Source organism: Scyliorhinus torazame, chromosome 2 (assembly GCF_047496885.1).
Source record: "Scyliorhinus torazame isolate Kashiwa2021f chromosome 2, sScyTor2.1, whole genome shotgun sequence".
In the NCBI taxonomy this organism is placed as follows: domain Eukaryota; kingdom Metazoa; phylum Chordata; class Chondrichthyes; order Carcharhiniformes; family Scyliorhinidae; genus Scyliorhinus; species Scyliorhinus torazame.
In genome coordinates this window covers 103296272-103318412 of record NC_092708.1, presented here as the reverse complement: position 1 = coordinate 103318412, position 22141 = coordinate 103296272, and the positions used below count along the sequence as shown (strand labels likewise).

General features: G+C 47.1%; 1 protein-coding gene across 1 annotated transcript in view; it reads left to right on the top strand.

Annotated features, from left to right (window-relative positions):
- Window positions 1-22141, top strand: part of gpd2 (glycerol-3-phosphate dehydrogenase 2 (mitochondrial)) — a 442371-nt gene that overhangs the window by 107586 nt on the left and 312644 nt on the right. The window contains exon 2 of the mRNA XM_072475144.1: window positions 15980-16118. Within this exon, the coding sequence (XP_072331245.1) occupies window positions 15980-16118 (139 nt within the window). The remainder of the gene's footprint in view (window positions 1-15979; window positions 16119-22141) is intronic.

Here is a 22141-nt window from a genome sequence, read left to right as displayed (position 1 = left end):
TCGATGAAGACCAGACGGGGTTTGTAAAGGGGAGGCATCTGTGGATAACGTTAAGCGTTTGTTAAACTTCATAACGATGCCCTCGGAGGGACGGAATGTGGAGGTGGCGGTCGCTATGGACGTGGACAAGGCCTTTGACCAGGTAGAATGGGAATATTTGTGGGAGGTACTGGGGCGGTTCGGGTTTGCAAAGGGGTTTGTGGACTGTGTCTGGTTGTTGTATCAGGCGCTGGCAGCAAGTGTAAAGACAAACTGGTTGAGTTTGGGGTATTTCAGGCTGCATCGTGGGTCGAGGCAGGGCTGCCCACTCTCCCTGTTGCTCTTTGCCTTGGCGATAGAGCCACTGGCAATGCTGCTTAGAGCATCAAGGGGTTGGCAGGGGATAGTGCGGCGGTGGGGGGGTGGAGCACAGGGTCTCGCTATATGTGGACGATCTGTTGCTTTACATATAGGACCCGTTGTAAGGTATTGGGGGGACCATGGGCATTTTGCAGGAATTCGGTGGAGACAGAGTACAGGAAGGAGATAGAGAATCTGGTGAACTGGTGCGACAACAGTAATCTCCCCCTTAATGTCAACAAAATGAAGGAGATTGTCGTTGACTTCAGGAAGGGTAGTGGAGAACATGCCCCTGTCTACATCAATGGGAACGAAGTAGAAAGGGTCGAGAGCTTCAAGTTTTTAGGTGCCCAGATCACCAACAACCTGTCCTGGTCCCGCATGCCGACACGATAGTTAAGAAATCCCACCAACGACTCTACTTTCTCAGAAGACGAAGGAAATTTGGCATGTCAGCTACGACTCTCACCAACTTTTACAGATGCACCATTGAAAGCATTCTTTCTGGTTGTATCACAGTTTGATATGGAGCCGGCTCTGGCCAAGACTGCAGGAAACTATAAAAGGTCATGAATGTAGCCCAATCCATCACGCAAACGAGCCTCCCATCCAATGACTCTGTCTACAATTCCCACTGCCCCGGACATACTCTCTTCCTCCTTCTTCCGTCAGGAAAAAGATACAAAAGTTTGATGTCACGTACCAACCGACTCAAGAATAGCTTCTTCCCTGCTGCCATCAGACATTTGAGTGGACTTACCTCGTATTAAGTCGATCTTTTCTCTGCACCTTAGCTATGACTGTAACATTATATTCTGCAGTCTCTCCTTTCTTCCCTCTGTACGGTATGCGTTGACTGTATAGCATGCAAGAAACAATACCTTTCACTGTATACTAATACATATGACAATAATAAATCAAATCAAATCAAGGCTCTCTGGGTATAAGTTAAACATGGGGAAGAGTGACAATTTCCGATCCAGGTGAGGGGGCAGAAGAGGAGGTTGGGTGAGCTGCCGTTTAAGGTGGTGGACTGAGTTTCAGGTATCTGGGCATCCAGGTAGCGCGGATATGGGAGCAGTTACATAAATTGAATTTGGCATGGTTGGTGGAGCAGATGAAGGGGAATTTTATAGGTGTGACGTGCTCCTGCTGTCGTTGGTGGGGCGGGTGCTACCCGTGAAGATGACGGGTTGCACCCGCCAGGTTTTTATTTGTGTTCCAGAACCTTCTGATTTTTATTCCAAAGGCCTTCTTTAGGAAGATTAATGCATTGATCCTGGGGTTTGTATGGGTGAGGAAAGCTCACATGGGTGAAGCAGGTGCTGCTGGAGTGGGTAAGGGGGGGGAAATGCCTTGCCAAATTTGATGAACTAGACTGGGCAGAAAATCTAGCCATGGTCAAGAAGTGGGAAGTGGGGGAGGGGACGGTGTGGGAGCAGATGGAGGCAGTGCCTTGTAAGGACACTGGCTAAGGGGCACTCTAGACAGCGGCTCTGATGTTCTCGCCGACCAGGTACTCCACGAGCCGGGTGGTGGTAGTGGCCCTGAGGGTGTGGGGACAATGGCGGCAGCACCTAAGGCTGGAGGGTGCCTCAGTTTGAGCTCCATTTTGCAGGGATCACAGATTTGCTCGAGGGAAGGGGGGGGGGGGGGGGGGCGGTGGTGGCTGGACGTGGGATTCCAGGGTTGGCAGCAGTTGGGGATTGAGCAGTTTGAAGACCTATCCATGGAGGCCAGTTTTCCAAGCTTGGAGGGGCTGTAGAGGAGTATGAGCTACCCAGTGGGAATGAGTTCCGGTACTTACAGGTGCTGGACTATGTGAGGAAACAGGTGACGTCCTTTCCTGATCTACCACCCCAGGAGTTGCAGGACAAGGTGGTGTTGAAAACATGGGTTGGTGAGGGCAGGGTGTCAGAGATCGAGAAGGAATTAATGGACTTGGGGAGGAGGGGCCGAGAGAAGAAGTTAATCGGAAGTGGGAGGAAGAGCTGGGGAGGGTCCTGGCTGCTGGGTTATTGGAGGAGGCTCTGAGAATGGTGAATGCACTCTTTTCGTGCGCTAGGCTTAGCCTCATTCAATTTAAAGTAGTCCGCACGTCGCATATGACGGTGGCCAGAATGAGCTGGTATTTTTGAGGGGGTGGAGGACTGGTGTCGGTATGTTTGGAAGTATTTGCAGGTTGACGCTCTCAACCTGTTTGGCTGTATTATGAACACACCATCCTTGGCCATCAGATCCTGGGGTGGGACACAAACCCAGAGTTTCTGACTCAGAGGCAAGGACATTGTGCCACTGCTCCACAAGAGAACATTGGGGAAGCACAAATGAGGGCTTTTATGAAAGAAACAATAGCCAAATTAGGAAGGACCTACTGGTATAGTCTCAGGCTACACTGTTGTATAGTTAGACATTGGACAGTACAGGGATAATCCTGATTAGGAGATGCTTAGATGCTTGGACCACAGAAAGAAGTGATTAATTAACATTGCTGTTCCCAAGATAATACTAAGGTGAGTCCAGTCCCTATTTCATTTACAAATCCTAACAATTCTGCAACTCCATTTTCAGGAGTCCTTAAATAAAGTTTAATGCAAATACAGCATTATTATTATTAGTATTAGCCTGTGGTCAACTGTGAGAACATAAGAAATAGGAGCAGGAGTCGGCCATTTGAACCCTTGAGCTTTGATCTGTCATTCTCAAAAAGGTTTTTGCAATTTTGAAGAAAATAAACCACAGGAGACAATTGTCATGGTATTTTTTCAGGAATGATAAATATGTTGGTTGAAAAATTGGAAGAGCCTGAAAACAAATGTAGGGATTGCAATGCAGGCATACGCTGTGACAATTGCTTTTGATAAAAGCAGCATACAAACTTTGTGCTGCTTGCTAATTTAAAAGATTGCAGCACCTTTAGACAGTGCTCAGCATGCTACCGAGTGTCTGTACACCTGAGTAGGGGGTGCAAAAACCTGACACAGTTCCGTGACTTCAAACTAGCCTAAGAGGAGATGTACTGAGGCTGGAGCAGGGTGCTGGAAGTCATTCTGAAAGTGATTTTAACATGCAAACACTCAATAATAGCAAGACATGGCAGGGAGCAGGCTCAACTATTTTCCATAACTGCATTGGATGCTCTTTTAGAGCAGAGGGAGAGGAGGGGAGATGTAGGCCCTACGGTTTTCCCCTTGGTGATGGGAAGCAGGAACTGGGTCGGTTATTGTGTCAGAAACGGAACCCCAGTTGGGAACTAACAGGTCTACAAAAGTATGAGGGGCATAGACAGAGTGGATAGTCAGAAACTTTTTCCCAGGGTAGAGGGGTCAATTACTAGGGGGCATAGGTTTAAGGTGCGAGGGGCAAGATTTAGAGGAGATGTACGAGGTAAGTTTTTTACACAGAGGATAGTGGGTGCCTGGAACTCACTGCCGGAGGAGGTGGTGGAAGCAGGGACGATAGTGACGTTTAAGGGGTATCTTGACAAATACATGAATAGGATGGGAATAGAGGGATACGGACCCCGGAAATGTAGAAGATTTTAGTTTAGACGGGCAGCATGGTCGGCGCATGCTTGGAGGGCAGAAGGGCCTGTTCCTGTGCTGTACTTTTCTTTGTTCTTTGTTCTTTTCAATTTTCTGAGGGGTGAGTATGAGCCTTTAATCGATAAAGAGACGGGTTACCTGTCCAGTTAACGTTAGTTGGAGCAGGAATGGAGGCAGGTTTCAGATACCCAAGACAGCCATCACTGAAGCTGTTGCTTGTCCTGAGGGTGGCAGGATGAGGCCACCTGTCTGTGTGGAGTTTGCACTTTCTCCCCGTGTCTGTGTGGGTTTCCTCCGGGTGCTCCGGTTTCGTCCCACAGTCCAAAGATGTGCAGGTTAGGTGGATTGGCCATGTTAAATTAAAATTGCCCATAGTGTTCAAAGATGTGCAGGTTAGGTGGATTGGTCGTGCTGAATTTAAGTTTCCCCTTAGGGTGCAAAGATGTGCAGGTTAAGTGGATTGGCCACGATAAATGTGCAGTGTTACAGGGATAGGGCGGGGGAGTGGACCTAAGTAGAGTGCTCTTTCACAGGGTCGGTGCAGAGTCGATGGGCCAAATGGCCTCTTTCTGCACTGCAGGGATTCTATGGGATTCTATGAGAGGCTCTTTTGGAAGCAGTCCATGAAATGAGACAAGTCTTTTTCCAGAGGAAGAAAGAGGTCAGTAGTCACAACCATGAAGGCAGTCACTAGAGATGGCAGTAGTTGTGAGCAGCCAAAGATTCATTGCTAGAATCTGGATTCAGTGCAGAAAGAGATTCAATGGCCTGGTGCAGTCTGGAATTAATGATTGGCATCTGGAAACCCAACATAAACTGATAGGTGTCCATGAAGTCGGAGGTGAAGTGGACCCATGCATGGGGCAATATCAAGCACCAATGCTGGCAATGAAGTCTTCAGTCATCATGCACCACAGACCCATGCTCAGGATTAGGTGAATGATGCACTGAGATGGCTGAATAGCCAGCTCACTGTACCATCCCAGTAATGTTCTGCTGCGCATTTACATTGCCTCTCAGAGTAACACATTGGCACCATGTGACAGCACTGACATTTCCCCTGTTCAGGCTTGCAGAGGTATTCTCAAAATGTCAGAGTGCACCAACACACTGAAGGTGGAGCAGCTGTATTCACTGTCTTGACACCGATGGAGGAGAAGGCCATACAAATTGGATTGGTCACTGCAGGGCAATATGTTGCTGAGGGTGAGGTGGGTGCAGAAGATATGAAGAGTTCCTGAAGATTTGGATGTGTTCAACATTCCTTCGGTCATGTATAGAATGAGGCACTTGTGAGGCCCTTCACTGCCACTCGAAGCTTCCCACCAATGAGAGGCTGGAAGTCCCAACTGAAGAACCACGTTTCACTTTAATATTTTCTCTCCACCACATCCAGCAGCAGATGAGTGACAGATCACAGACACTGCCGTACTGGGAAAACCAGCATGTAGTTCTCCAGCTCCACAGCCGAGATTTCTCTCAAGATTCTCTGGCACTCTGTGGTCAGAAAATCTGGGCCGTGGTTTTGACTGACACGCTAGTGGGGCTGGACCTGATAGGATTGGCAAAGCGGGCTCCACAAAGATCGGGGCATTCTTTTTTAAAGAGTGCCGGTTCTGCATTAAGAAAAGCCCCTCCACCAGATGGATATAGGGAACTGAACAAGCACCGGGGCAAACCACGTCCCGTCCCCAAACGCACCAGGGCAACTCCGCCAGGGATAAGGGGCAGCCCCCACACATAAGAGGGACTCTTCCCGCCCCCCCCCCCCAGTGAAGTTGCCCAGAGAGCCCAATCCTTAGTGCCACCCTGGCAGTTCCATCTGGCAGTACCAGGGCACCAGGGGGCAGTAAATCTCCCTCTCCCCCTGGGGGCTATGCTTACCTTTGTGCACCTGGTGGGTTTCCCTCGACTGCTTCACATTTTTAAATACCTGTTGTAAACCTCGCTGATGTGATGTCACGTCAGCGAGGGGGGAATTCCTTATCTGGGGGGAATATATGGTGGGGAAGCCCTTTAAGCTTATGCTAATTTATTAAATTGAATTGAAAGTATGGCAGCACGGTAGCACAGTATGGCGGCACGGTAGCACAGTGGTTAGCACTGTTACTTCACAGAGCCAGTGTCCCAGGTTCGATTCCCGGCTTTGGTCACCGTCTTTGTGGAGTCTGCATGTTCTCCCTGTGCCTGCGTGGGTTTCCTCCGGGTGCTCCAGTTTCCTCCCACAAATCCCGAAAGACGTGCTGTTAGGTAATTTGGACATTTTGAATTCTCCCCCAGTGAACCCGAACAGGTGCTGGAGTGTGGCGACTCAGGGCTTTTCACAGTAACTTCTTTGCAGTATTAATGTCAGCTGACATGTGACAATAAAGATTATTATTATTAAATGAAGTTCCTGCTCTTTCTGGTCAGGAACCTCATTATGTCACTAGTGAGGGCGTGAAAAACAGAGAACGAGATCTTGCCGCAGAGATTCTCTTTCCCACGGGCTCGTGGGATTTGCCGCCAATGTTGCCATTTTTGCCCACAGCGAATGCCAGCAGAAAATCTGCGGCCCCCAATGTAACACTATTAAAATCATTCCAGCTCTTATCTTTCCTGCATACCCTCCATAAGCAAAGATATACACACATCAGTGGGCTTTGTTGTATGTGTGTTTGATAGCACTATCTAATCAGCACTTCACGAATGCAAAGGAGGAAGTAGCGGAAGTATTGACAACAGCAGCCACTTCCCCTCCGGGGAGTGCGGAGAGACTCAGCAATGTTCAGCTCCAAGTAGAGGGCGAGCCTCGGGTATCATCAGCAAAGCAACTGAAATTCACATCAAATGTGTGAAAATCTGTTGCAGCTTCCAGAGTCAGTAAAGCCCCGTGCATAAATAATGGAGGGGTCCATCCATGACATGAGTGGCTCCATCTCTCTGGCATGTGAATGCATGGCATCCTTAATTGACAGAGTGTCACCCCTAATGGAGAGACATATGGAACATAGCTCTGACTGGAAGTAAGGATTGCCCGGAGGTATCCAGAACGTGACCTCATCCATGAGGTCACTGAGAGCGTGACAGTGACTCCATGGACACAAATCTGCTGTCTTTTCTCAGGATGGCAGCATCCAAACCACCGACCCCTGTCACTCTGCCAATATCCTTGCAGATGCCGGTCAGCTATCCAGCCCAACTGCCGCAAACCATACCTCGATGGTGCATTCTGAAACTAGTGCTTCTTCGACAAAGCCACTAGAAGTCACAGAATCATAGAAATGCTACAGTGCAGAAGGACGCCATTTGGCCCATGCGTCTGTACTGACCATCTGAAAGAGCACCCTCCCAATCCCCGTAACCCAGTAACTCCACCTAATCTTTTGGACTCTTACGGGGAATTTAGCATGGCCAATCCACCTAACCTGCACATCTTTGGACTGTGGGAGATACCGGAGCACCCGGAGGAAACCCACGCAGACACTGGGAGAACATACAAACTCCACACACTCGCCCAAGGCCGGAATTAAACCCGGGTCCCTGCCCATGTGAGGCATCAGTGCAAAACACTGTGCCATCTTTCAAAGCCACCTGGAGTGTCTCCAAGTGAAAGTAAGCAGCCTTCTACCAATCATGCTTCAGCCATTGTGTAGCACTGTAAAAGAACACTTGAATGGGCAAAGGCACATGGAAGATGGGCACTAAGGGAATGCACAAGGATGATTAGTTGATGTTTGTATGCAATAAGACATGCTTTGATTGATAAAGTAGGCGCTGAAATGTTGTCTTTGATTTTTCCATTGAGCCCAAATCGACTTTGTCATGATCAGCCTGAGAGGGGAGGGAACGGGTGAGACTGTTGCTGAATTGGAAATTGGAGTTGTGTCCATTCATAACAGAGCTGGGTGAGTTGTTCCCAGACAGCCGGACCAGAAAAGTATTGTGTTGATTTCCACTTCCTTCCTTCTTCTTCCTCTACCTCCTCCTCGTCCACTTCTTCTTCGTCTTTTCCTGCTACTCGTCCTCCTGCTCCCCAGTTATATAGGCACCATATAGCTAGTGGGAAGCGCTGTGCCCTCATTATGGGCCACCAATAATCTTGACACCTGATCTGCCTAGTACTGCAGATATCCTTCAGAGCAGCCCAGGCAGCAGAAGGGTTGTTTCAGCATGACAATGATCTGTTCTATGATACATCAAATAGCAGCACTTCTTTTGTTATATGCATTTTAACCACATCTGTATGGGTTGCGCACCAGGGTCATGAGAAATGTTGTTAATTGATGTCCCTTGTTGCCCAAAGCCACCCTTTGGCTTGACATGGTATCTGAAATGCAGATGGAACAGAAGACTACATCAAAATACGGGCATCGTGACACTGCCAGGATACCAAACTTTGACATATATGATTTATTGAAAATGGTCCTGCCAGCTGGACTTTGAAGAAGAGGAATGACTTATGATTGCGGCACATTTCAGTGTTAACTTGCGGCATTCGCAAAGCAATGTGAGTGCAAGTGCACCCTTCCCATAAGGACGTTTGTTATCCTTGTGAAGTTGCGTACTCACGCCACCTGTAGCTCTCTGGCAAAAGAGAATGGAATGCATTTACTTTTCTTGGAATACAAGGACTCAGTGGCCTTCTTTATGCAACCATGGATAGCAGACTGTGAGATATTCCAACTATCTCCTTATCCAGCCTGGATGTGCCCAATGCATAAATATTCATGGCCACAATCACCTTCATAGCCACGGTCACAGGCAGCGTGGTCCTCATCCTGCTCTGTGGATACAATTTTGGCTGCAGCAGGTGGCAGGTTTCAGTGAGGACATCTTAGTGAAGTGCTGTCTCTGTCACATTGTGCCTCGTTGAGGTTCAGGTGGGAGAATTGCTCCTTGAAAACTTTGCTTGAATAGGACCTCTTGCTGGTGCAGGATCCTTGGTCAGGTCAATGTTCTTCAACACTCATTGTAAACCTTAGCAACTTTAAAGAATTCTAGAAACCACCAAAAACATCTCACAGCAACAGCTAGGAGAAACCTGAAAGTAGTTGATGGTTCTTTGAATAGTACTGGTGAAGTAGTCATTCCTGCTGCTGTACACATGTTCAGCCATATAATATTAATAGAGAGCATAAGCTGGAGCATTGATCTCCAAAATATTGGTGACAAATCAGCATTACACACTGATTAAAGTCATGACTTGTCCGCTGTGCATACTTCTGATTGATGCTCCCTGTGTGCGACTCGGACCAGATATTACTTTGGACCTCTAAGGTTACTTATAAAAATGGGTGCTGCACATCCAGTTAGTGCAGAGGTTCAAACCTGCATTTTACATGTCACATGTAACATCTTCGGAAACAAACACATAATGAACATACTAATTGCAACTCTAAGCAACTCTTCAGCTCATCCGAAATCAATTTTACCTCAAGGTCATGTGAAAATAATATCAACAACAACTTGCATTTATAAAGCACCTTTAATGTGGCAAAATATCCCAAGGTATATCTTAGGATCATTATCAACCAATATTTGACACTGAGCAAATATTGCTGTGTAAAGGAGCTGTGTGAACAGCTGACCAAAACCTTTGGCAAAAAGCAAGGTTTTAAGGAATGTCTTAATGAAGGAGCGAGAGGTAAAGAGGTGGAGAGTTAAGCAAGGGAATTCCAGAGCCTGGGGCCCAGACAGCTGAAGGCACTGCAGCTAATGGACGGGGGTGTTGTGTTTGGTCCCTTGTACTTTGAGATGAACTCATCAAACACTTTGATCTGTCCAACCAAGATCCTTTTATTGTGTCTTGCACAGTAGGATGGCAATCTTACACAGAGCACGTTCTGATGGAGTCTTGCTACTCCTCTGGAACTTTAACCTTCTGCTGAACTGTTACATGTACGTCTTATTACCCTCTACCTCATGTTCTTCTGGAGATGGCTGGATGAGCCTCTCTTTATATACAGGTCCCCAGGTCACATGACCTTGGTCTTTATACTGCATGGTATGTTTTTACCGCCACCTGCTGATTGGAGGTCTCACATCTTCCAACTATGATATGGCCCATAGGCATATCACCACTGAGGGAAGGAAAGTGAGATTGTACACAAGGTCAGAGTTGGTGGATTGCAGATTTACTGAAGGTTGTAGTGGTGATTGCGATATGAAGAGGGAAAAGTCCATGGAGGAATTTAAATATCAAGATGAATTGTTGAACTGGGAGCCAGTGTAGATTAGTGAGCACAGTAATGAGGGTAAATGAAACTTGGTGTGTTTTGTAAGGGGCACAAAGAGTCCACATCGAGTTGGTCGAAAACAAAAACATAGGGTGGGGGGGTCGGAGAATCGCCGGGGGGCGGCGTGAATCCCACCCCGCTGCTCCGACGCCGGCTGCTGAATTCTCCGGCGCCGGTTTTCGGGCGGGGGCGGGGATCACGCCGCGCCAGTTGGGGCCGTTGGCAGCGCCCCCCCCCCCCCCGGCAATTTTCTGGGCCCCAATGGGCCGAGCAGCCACCCATTTTCGACCAGTCCCGCCGGCGTGAAATAGACATGGCCTATCCCGGCGTGACCTGGCTTGGAGGGCGGCTAGCGGAGTCCTCGGGGGGCGCGCGGAGGGATCCACGGTGGCCTGGCCCGCGATCGGGGCCCACTGATCTGTGGGCAGGCCTGTGCCGTGGGGGCACTCTTTCCCTCCGCGCCGGCCTCTGTAAGGCTCTGCCATGGCCGGCGCGGAGAAGAAACCCCCTGCGCATGCGCAGGAAACACGCCGGCAGTTCTGCGCATACGCCAGAACACACTAGCGGTTCTGCACATGCACCAACCCGCGCCGCCCCACGGCGGTCCTTCGGCGCCGGTTGCTGTGGCGCCAGCCCCGCCGGCGCCGGCCTAGCCCCCGGAAGTATGGAGGATTCCGCAACTTCCGGGCGGCCCAACGCCGCAGTGATTCGCGCCGCTCTTGGCGCCGGCGTCGGGCCGTCCCGCCAATTGCGGGAGAATCCCGGCCATAATTTATTTTACACTTTATTATTATATACAGCTCCTGTAATTCCCTACTGGGACTTCTCTAGTTGGTACTTTATTGGCCTATTCTATTTGTACAAAGCAAAATACGGGGAGCTCATATTCTGCAAGGTCCATGGGGTAGTTAATCATCCCTATCTCGTAAGACACGTGCGGGGTATAACAGTGCAAATTGAGATATGGGCAACAGAGCTTTTGATCAGCTCAAGTTTACTGAGTGTGGAAAGTGAGGCCAGCTAGGAAAATATTGGAATAGTATAGTCTGGAAGTAATAAAAGCATAGATGATGGTTTTAGCTGTAGATCGTCTAAAGAATGCCCAGAGACAGAGGATGAAAATAACATCTGAAAATAATGACAATCTTCCGATGAGAATAGCTGATTTTTATTAATTGAAAGTTGTCATAGTCCCCAAGGACCATGGTTGCTCTTGCCTTTTGAGAGAGAGCTAACTGGTGGTGATGTAACCCGAGGGTCACCACACCTCAGGCGAGAGGCAAGGTTGAGTAAGCGGGGCCTTCATGAATAACCTCAGCTGGTACAGGAACTGACCAGGTGCTGTTGGTGATGCTCTGGATCATGAACTAGCTGTCCAGCCAACTGCATAATCTCAGGCGGTACTGGAATTGAAACCTGCGCTGTTGGCAATGCTCCGCATCATCAACCAGCCATCCAGCCAGCTGAGCTGACACATTTAAACTACTGATGTCAACTTAAAACAGCTGATGGTTGGCATACATTTTCTTGCAAGGGGCTTCACACATTCTCAAAAGTCTCTTAAGAGTTGATGCTCAGAAAGCAGAATTCCTGAACGGCACCAATGCTGAAGTGAAGGATCTGACTATTGCCTCTAGCTTGTTTATTAGCTAACCCCTCTTGTTCAATCACTGTTCAATTTATCTGTACTTCCCATCTACCTCTGTATCTAACTCTGCTTTCTCGACCGGGAGCATCCTCAGGCTTCAAAGCATGTGCGGTTTTAATGTAAGTTAATGTAACTTTTCTTCTCTTTTCCTTTATATTCATTTATTCGCAGCTGTCCGAAAGACTGTTTTTTATTTAATTAATTCCTGAAAAGCTCACGCCATTGCTGAGTTTATTTAATTATTACCTCATTGCCAATTTCCTTAATCTCTTCCCTATGACTGGTTTTTATCTATTGGCTTCCTGAGTGGCCCTGTTTATTTAATTTATTCCACCCGATTCTCTCTAATACCTCTCTTAATTCATGATGCCTATATTTATGTAATTAATTTATTGTTAGAATTCACTTACGGCAAAAAGGCAACAAGCCTAATTTTATTTAATTAATTTATCATTCATATTCATTTAAAAGGCTGCTGCAGGACAAAAGCCTGAGTTTAAATGTAATTAATTTCATCCAAAGTTCAGTAGATTCTGCTCATGACAAAAAAGGAAAAAGCTCAAGTTACATTAATTTCACACCAAGTTCAGTAAATATCACTGCCTCCAAAAATGTAACAAGCCTGAATATATGTAACCGATTGCTTCATTTCTTTCTTTTCTGAGGTTTGAGCCGTATTTCTTTATTTATTCATATTATTGTGGAGATGTGATTTCTGCTCCTCTTTTAATTTATTATTTTCCTACAAGCCCACATTTATTTAAACAATTCATTTATTGACAGATTTCATTTCAGCGATTCATTGCTGTACAAATCCAATTCCTCAATTGAAGGGATAATGAAGAAATAAGCTTATCATGTTCCAAGAAGTCTGTAAACCCTCTGGCTGACAGTAAACAAAACCACCAATGGAGAACTACTTGTACAGTGTAAAATACAAACCTTTAAACTACCAGAGTCCTTACTAAAGACATTTATTGTGGATAAAGTAACAGCAACTTAACAAGAGGGACATTCTAAAATTTAAAAAGTGAACCAATTAAACGTGTTTTTCATAAATGCTAAAACAGAAGTTTCCAATTATAAATGTTGACATAAAAGCTTTGCTCAAAAATTATAACAGGAAATCCATGTGTAAAACTTTTAACTAATTATATAAGTGAATGTGACATCGTTGATCTTAAAAAATTCTTTGTTTACCTATGTTGTTTGAAAGTGAATGCCAAGAAAATCCGAGGAACAATCAACTTGTCTTTAATGCATATAATTAGGGTATTGGAGGGGGAGAATAAAGGAATGAGTCATTCATTTAGGGACTGTGGGCTGTATACTATTGCCATAATTCAAATGGTTTTCAACTTCCAGCATTGAGTGATCTATTGCCCTCAGAGTTCATGTTGAGTTTCTATTTTCTTACCTTGTTGCCCTAACCATGACTATAAAGGCTTGCAGAGTCATTTACGACAAAGAAAGAGACCATTCAGCCTATTGAATTCATGCTGGCCCTCGGCAGAGCAACCCAGCCAGTCCAGTTTTCCCTTTTGATCAGCATAGTTCTGAAGGCTTATTTCCATCAAGTACCCATGCAATTTCCTTTTGAAATAATTCATCTTCCCCACTTTTATAAAGGGAGGCATGCAGGTATATAGGGCAGCACAGTAGCACAGTGGTTAGCACTGTTGCTTCACAGCTCCAGGGTCCCAGGTTCGATTCCTGGCTTGGGTCACTGTCTGTGCCGAGTCTGCACGTTCTCCCCGTGTCTGCGTGGGTTTCCTCCGGGTGTGCTGGTGTTTCCTCCCACAAGTCCCGAAAGACATGTTGTTAGGTAATTTGGACATTCTGAATTCTCCCTCTGTGTACCCGAACAGGCACCGGAATGTGGTGACTAGGGGCTTTTCACAGTAACTTCATTGCAGTGTTAATGTAAGCCTACCTCTGACAATAAAGATCATTAAAAAAATGTTTTTAAAATTATGTGGAAATAGGGATTCATGGGATGGCGAGTTGCAAAATGAATGATAACATGGCTAGGTGACAGAGAGGGGAGGAAAGAGCGAGGAAGGGCCAATAGGTGCCAATGGAAAATGTGAGGGATAGAAATATTGAGCATTATAGGGAAAGATTTTGGGGTGCTCCGTTGCAGAGGGATCTAGCATGCAGGTGCAGCAGATAAGGAAAACAAATGGAATGTTGGCATTTATAGCTAAAGGAATAGAGTATAAAGGTAAGGAAGTGTTGTTGCAACTATATAGGCATTGATGAGACCACACCTGGAGTATTGTGCACAGTTTTGGTCCCCTTATTTGGGGAAAGATGTAGTGGCATTGGAGGCAATTCAGAGAAGGTTCACTAGCTTGACTCCAGAGATGAGGGGTTTGTCGTATGAGAGATTGAACAGTTTAGGTCTCTACTCTCTAGAGTTTAGAAGAATGAGGGGATATCAACTTGCGGTATACAAGATGATAAAAGGAATGGATAAAGTAGATGTAGAGCGGATGCTTCCTCTTGTGAGGCATTCTAAAATGAGAAGTTGTAGTCTTAGGATAAGAAGTAACAAATTTAAAACAGAGTTGAGGAAAAATTACTCCTCCCAAAGGGTTGTGAAATGGTATTTGCTACCCTAGCGTGCAGTGGATGCTGGGACAGTGAGTAAATTTAAGGAGGAGTTAGACAGATTTTTAATTGGTAATGGGTTGAAGGATTGTGGAGAAGGGGCAGGACAGCGAAGTTAAGGCCAGGATGAGATCAGCCATGATCGAATGGTGGAGCAGACTCGATGGGCCAAATGGCCTAATTCTGCTTCTATATCTTATATCTTAGTCCAGAGCAGCAGCCAAAATGTGGACGTGAATAAGCACGAAGGAAGTTAGGGTTAAATGTGCTTGTCAGAGATTACATAAGATTGATCTGAATCGGAATTGGAGTACATGGAGACGACAATATGAAAATCTAAAGGTAAAGTCTGAAGCCCTGTTGTGTGATGTTAGCGAGGTATTAAGCCATTTTGGTCCAATCCCCTGATCCGGGTCATGACCTATGTGTCCAATCCTGTTCAGAAAGAAAACAAACCACTTACCCACATATGTTGGAAAGATCCAACTTCTGATACACGATGCAGAACTCCCTCAGCACAGGAATTGACGCAGAGAGCAGTGAAGACAATCAGCTCAAAAGTTGCCCTATTTTGCTGAGAGATTAAGATGTGTTAGTGAAATAGTGCATAAGTAAGTCGATCTGCGAATGGGTGAGTGTGTAGGTGGGTAAATGGGTGAAGTAAGTGGATAGGGTGGTAGGCAGGTAGGATGGCATGTGGTTCGGTTGGTAGGGTGCTGCTGGAGAGGATGTAGCTTGGTAGGGGTGTAGAGTAGCAGCTCAGTAGGGTGGTAGCTGGGTGAGGTGGGTAGGGTGGGTGAGTGTGTAAGTGGGTCGGGACATCGGATCGGTTCAGGAGGGTTTGTCAGATCCAGGACTAATCAGGTCAACTTGGAGGAGTCAGGTGGTGGGGGATTGTCAGACCCAGTCATGTGTAGGGCGAGTCAGGTCGGAATGGTGTCAGGGGGAAGTTGGGGGTTGGGGGTGAGTTTGGGGTGTCAGTTATAAAGTTACCCAAGTATTGACAAGGGTTTTTCTGTTTTCTTGGATATCAGGTATTTCAGAACTGTCCAAAATCTCTGAATAAAACTCAGGGTCCCGGGGAGCAGGGGAATTGCCCATCAGGAGTTCAAACTTCCCAACCAATTGCCATGGAATCTTTGCGTCAGGACTCCCAAGTGGTCCCAATCTTACAGGGTACATTAAATGATCAGGAGATCTGAAGAGCTGGGCCATTGCGCTAATCCCTTCCTTTTGTGTTCTCTCCTGTGCCTTTTTCAATGGCTAAATATTCCTGTAACAGGTTTGCCAGCCCGTTGACAAAATGTATTAATTAGTATTTGTGAGTTATATTGTTCGAATTTTCCATTCTTAGAGTTTTTTGTTACATGTAATGTTTTCAGTAGTGGTAACTGCATCTCCTTTCTCAAATTCTTTATTCATATTTAAAGATTGGGGACTTTGTGAATAGTATTCCCATTCCCATATGGATTGCATCAGTATTGTATTTTTTGATATATTCAGTGGCTATACATTACTATATTATATAAAGTATAAAACATACAGAATAACCTAGCAGTTTAATACGTATAATATTTAAAGATGTCACATCACAAACATATTTTTACTTTTCACAGTATCATGGATCTGCCCAGCAACAGGTCTGCCCAGCAACAGGTAGAAATCTGCCTAATAACAACAGGAACACAAATGCAACAAGGCATGATGGAATGCGAACTGCCCAGCAACAGGTGTCATGGATCAACCCAGCAACAGGTAGAAATCTGCTTAGCGATAGAAGTAGCCAGCATTCAAATGGCATAATGAGATGCAATTTTAAAAGTAATAAGCTGCAGGTGTCTAGCCAAATGATATATAGTTGCCAGCACTCTCAGAAGCAGAGAGGCTGTTTACACCAAACAGCCAGGGAGGCTAGTTTCTCCAATTTAACAGGCAGGAGCCTCGGCTAGTCTTAGTGCCAAAGTTGTGCAGAATCATTTGGAAAGGTAATTTAAATATATTTACTGCACCAGGAAAATACTTGACTATCCACAATGTATTGGGTGATAACTATAAGCTGAATTTGACATAGAGATTTACTTAATTTGGATGTTGTTTGGGGAAAGGGGAAGTCTTAAGGAATTCAGGGATCTTAGATTTTGGCCGTGAATAGCGGGAGAGGCCAAGAAATAGAATCGCACCAGGTGCCAAACAGTTTGCGATGCAACTGGCCTGCTCCCATAGGCCAAATCGGGATCTTGCCGTAGCGAGGTGAGAAACCAATAATCACCACCTAAGCTCAATATCCATACAATTAACAGGAGCCACCCCATATCCAACAGCCTCATGTCATTCAACGGCCTCCCCAGCACGATAGGTACTCCTTCTGAAAAAGGTGAACCTGGTGGAAGGACTTCTGTTGGGAGCCAAGGAGGTGAGTAGTCCTCTATTGTCACAGGCAAAGAGCCTGGGGATGCTGGGCTCGCCACCCGAGTGCTCAGTGGGAAGGGTGAGGAACCCTCCCGAGGGGTAGGACTCCATAGGATGGTGGGGAGGGTGCTGGGGGGGCAGCCGCCTGCGGCACCACCATGCCAACTCCTGGACCGTTTACCCATCCGGGGGGGGGGCAACCCTTGCCCCTGCCTGTCTGACCCAACGAGCACCCACAATCCCCACTGACTGATGAGGCCTCTAGCCGTGTGGCTGAAGGGAATTGCCGATAAGAATTGGCAATCGTGGATTCCGGGTGGTGGTTGGGCCATGTAACATGTGGGAGTCATTGCCTAGCATCTCAATCAAACCTTGATGCCTGGACACTGTGCTTGAACACTGCGGGAGGCAACACCAAGCACGCAGCAGCCAACATCCGAACACCCAGGGGATGGGACACAGCTCTGGGGACATGTCCATGGCCGTAGGGTGGGTGGGTGCCACGTGGAGGGGGTGTGCCTGCAGAAATGAGCCAAGGGTTCAGAGATCAATCGGCATTGCAGAAGAAAGTGACAAGAGGCATTGCAAAAAGGTGTTCCGCACCCCCCTCCCCAATCTCCTCAGCACCAGGCTGGGACCCAGCTGGGTCCTGGGATCCAGCAACCCTCCGACTGCTGTCTCGCCGGTTGGTTCCCGCCTCCACCTGATGTACATCAGCAGCAGTGCGGTGCTCACCAGATTGTGCCCCAGAAGTCTGACCACTACATGTCCCACAGAGGTGTATCTGCACTGCTGGAGGGTGGGGGTGACAGCTGTGCCACGACTATAACGGTTTCATCCTCGGAACTCTCCCCCAAGGTGTTCTCCTCAGAGTCAGCAGAGGGTGCTGCCCGTAATGGGCCGGCGCCGTCAGGTGAAGGACCTGCGGGAGAATGGGATGGGTCAGTCAATAAGGCAATAACAACTTACGTTTGACAGGTTCTCCAGGTGGAGCCCGATGGTTCCCCACCTTTCCAGCTTTCACCAACCTCCACATGGGTGACCGATCTGTCCTTTGTTACCCCAGTCACCTCGAGGGGCCGCTTCTCGAAGGAGGTGAAGATTCTTAAGTCCGGCACCCCTCCGCCTGTCTGGGCCCTCTCCCGACGATTATGGGAGAGCTTTTCCTGAGGAGACACAGTGAGGTATCGTTAGCCACATGCGTGGTTCACAGTGGTGTGAGGGAGATGTGAAGGGAGAGTTGGGGTGGGGGGGGGTTTAACCGAGAGGGTATGGAGGGAGGGTTGGGGGTCGCATGGGAAGTTGGGGGGGTGTATGCTTTGTTGTTTACTCACTTGTGCTGCCACCGGCGGTGTAGGACGTTGGCCTTACGGCACTGGAGGCCAGTCCTCTTAATCCCCAAGCTGACAGCAGCTGCTGCCACCTCATCCCAGGCAGCACTGGCTGCCTTGTGGCTGACTCTTCAAACCTTCAGGGAAACAGGACATCGCTCCTGGGTTCCACGGCATCTGGGAGCCTCCCCAGGTCAGTGTCCGCGAATCTTGGGGCTGGTCTCCTCGGCGCCATTATTGTGAGCTGGCTGGAGGTGGCTGAGCAAGTGCAGTTTAAGTGCTGCTTGACCTTGTTAGCGGGTGGGCTGGTGAGCGCGGTCCCAGCGAATCAGCTGGCTAGCCTTCATTTGCGGCGAGAAGCATCCGTAGTTTGGAACAAGGGGTATGTTCCATATAAACTGCAGGTACGTTTAGTGATTCATATACTTAATTGTCCTAGAGTATTGTAGTCCTGTTTGTGTATATTTGTCTTTTCTTTAATTTAATAAATAATCAACTGTGCTGGATATTCTCCCTGGGACTTCACTTGAGTCATCACACCATTCTATAAAAAGCAAAAGCGGTGTTCCAAGTTGGGATACCCTCGCAGATAACATCAGGATGCTTTGTGACAACAGTAGGTTGTAATCATAATGTAACTGACTATTATGTCAATAGTAAAGATAGAGAGTGGACCCTAAAACCGCTCGGCTATTCTGATGCTATGGAAGAAGTCCCAGGAACGGCTGGAATTTGGATACTCCAGGTCCTGGCCATCGGTCTGAGCTGTGGGATTGCCTTGTGGAGCTGGAGCCGTGCACAACCTCAATGAGGCTAATAGTGTAATAGGGTTATGTTAGGGTCAGCACTCTCTAAATTAAAAGCTTCCTCAACTTGGCCTTTAGTTAGATCTTGGTGTAGCACCAGCAGATGTGCCTAGCCTCAACAGTTATACTTTGTGCAAACTGATAGAAGTAGAGCCTGACATGGAATCATCTTTTGGAAAAGGAGGGGAAATCTAACATCTCCACAGTGCCAGCTACCTTCCATTAGTGGTTCTGGCATCTTTTGTAGGAGTGGCTCCAGATTTTCTCCTCCCACTTCCACAAGCCTGCTCCTAGAGACCTCTCCTGATGACCGACCACACAAACATCAGCAAAAACAGCGGCAGAGTTCAGCAGTTGGACGTGACTGACACAATACTGCTTGCACAGATTTTATGGGTCAAGTATCTTTTGAAATGGTTGCTGCAGTAATCCAAATTCTGCAATAAAAGTTCAAACATTTCAGAATTTGAATCAAAATCTAAATCAAATAAATATCAAAAACAAAATTAGTTACAGATCTGTGACCTCACAGATGGTAATTAAAATAGCTACAAAAACAAAATGACACAACAACTGATACAACATTCTCTCGACGTGGTGATTGTGACATCAAAGGATTCTCTCAGAATAATCAGAACCAATATTTGCTGACTGGAGTATTTGAGATTTTTTTGTGTATGTTGGTGTTCATTTCAATTATTTATCAGCTTTCCTCCTCACATACCGTCATAAATGCATTTCCTGCTTTGGATCAGGTAAACAAAATCACTGAATTCAGACATAAATGGTCCTATGATTGCCATTTCATAGTATGTTGAATTCGAAGGCTAATGTGCTATCATAGGTTATTTTTAATTTTCTGGACATTTTTCCTTCTTCTCTTCTTGTGTTAACTCTTTGGACAGAATTTTAACAGTTCATTGATGATGGGCTGGGAGGTAGAAGGCTGGCAAAATGGTGCGGGAAGGCATCGGGGCATGCCTGGTACCATCCTGCCATCATGTAATTTTGTATGTGGTGGTAAATCTGCCAGAACTTTCATACACCCAGAGTGCAATTGAACCACGTAAATGGCTTCCTTCTATTTCCACGGGTATTTGGGCATTTTGTCTCCACCAAGGTTGGGCGTGGAGTGGTGATGGCAGAGGACTACTATCACGTGAGGAGACTGATGAATCAAGGCAATCCAAGGCCCATGAAGAGGCTCCATGGTAATGGCACCGCCCTAAATGTTGGGCCTGCCTGACGCCGGTAATGCAACCCCATTTATCTGTTTTTTTAAGGGTACCTCAGCTACTGAAGCACCCTTTACCAAGAGCTACAGCCCCAGAACAGGCCACCACTAGAGGTGGTGCTCCTAAGGTTGTTGGGCTCCTGGCACTGTGATTGGGTCAACACATTGAATTGCAGCCCAATGCCAGCCACTTAATTGGCCACCCCTGGCAATATATTTCTTCGGGTTCCGCCACTGACTGAAGCAGGGTTTCACGCGACTGACATTCAGCAAAAGCAGTGCAAATTCAGCGATCCCTATTAAATTCAGCCCTTTTTTGGGGGGTATTATTCCATCGTCCTTCGGTATCTCATCCAAATGATGTCAGGGTTAACAAACCAAACACAATCTTGTCTCCACTTGTTAGCTATACATGTACACTTCCTGCACTGGATAGTGGTTGGATGTGGAAAATCTGGTTGAACTGTCCCTCTCTAAATCTGCTGTAGACATTTTATTCAGGTCTCCAGTGACAATGGGGTGCGATCATCTTGCAGAAAGGACAGTTCTGGTGCAGAATACTACTTAAATGGAGAGAGATTGCGGAACTCGCTGGTACGGAAGGATTTGGGTGTTCTTGTACGTGAATCACAAAAAGCTAGAAAGCAGGTACAGCAAGAGATTAGGAAGACAAATGGAATGTTGGTGCAAGAGGAATGGAATAAAAAGGCAGGAAGTTTTATTGCAGCTGTACAGGGCCTTGGTGAAACCACATCTGGAATACTGTGTCCTGTGTTGGTCTCCTTTTGAAAAAATATATAATTGTGTTAAATGGAGTGCAGAGAAGGTTCACGCGACTCAATCCTGAGATGAAGGGATTATTTTATGAAGAAAGGTTGAAAAGGTTAGGCATGTGTCCATTGGAGTTTAGAAAAATGAGAGGTGATCTTATTCAAATAGATATGATCCTGTGGGTATTTGATTGGATAGATACCGGGAAGATGTTTCCATTAGCGAGAGAACAGAGTTTCAGAAAACGAGGGGCGGGATTCTCCGATATTCCCCGCGATATTCCCCGCCCCCCCCAAATTCCGTTCTCGTGAATTGCGGCGCGCGCCTCGGAGAATGTCGAGGACCACGGGTCACGCCGGCGTAATCAAACCATCTATTTAACGGCGTCAACCAGTCGTGATGGTTGACGCCGGCCAGCGCGGAGATAGGGGTCAGCGTGGGGCGGCCGCCGGAGAAGTGACGGCACGGCCGCAGGTGGTGGGGGTGGTTGCAGGAGCCGTTAGAGTGTGTGTGCCGGGGGGGAGGGGCTGGGGGGCAGGGAAGGGCTGGGTAATGCACGATCAATTGCACAAAGACTAAAGTTGGGTACAACTGTGGCTTTATTACAGTCAGATGTGTGGCCTCCTGCTGCAGCTGGCGAAATGGCAGGGCACTGGAGGTCATACATATTTATATAGTTCTCCGTGGGCGGAGCCAGACGGCTGGAGCTACCAACGAATCTGTAGTGCAGGACCTACCTTACATCTCCTATTACAGTGGTTCGCCACATTCACACCCTGTTAAAAATAAGTCCGGCAGGGGTGACGTGGAGCTATATACAATTAGTGCAATTCACAGAATTGACAGTGCAGAAGGAGGCCATTCAGCCCATCGAGTCTGTACCGGCTCTTGGGAAGAGCACCCTACCCAAGGACAACACCGCCACCCTATCCCCATAACCCAGTAACCCCACCCAACACTAAGGGCAATTTTGGACACTAAGGGCAATTTATCATGGCCAATCCACCTAACCTGCACATCTTTGGACTGTGGGAGGAAACCGGAGCACCCGGAGGAAACCCACGCACACACGGGGAGGATGTGCAGACTCCGCACAGACAGTGACCCAAGCCGGAATCGAACCTGGGATCCTGGAGCTGTGAAGCAATTGTGCTATCCACAAGGCTACCGTGCTGCCCCACAATTATGTACAGTGGTAGGGAAAGAAAAGTCCCTGTTGACGGTCCG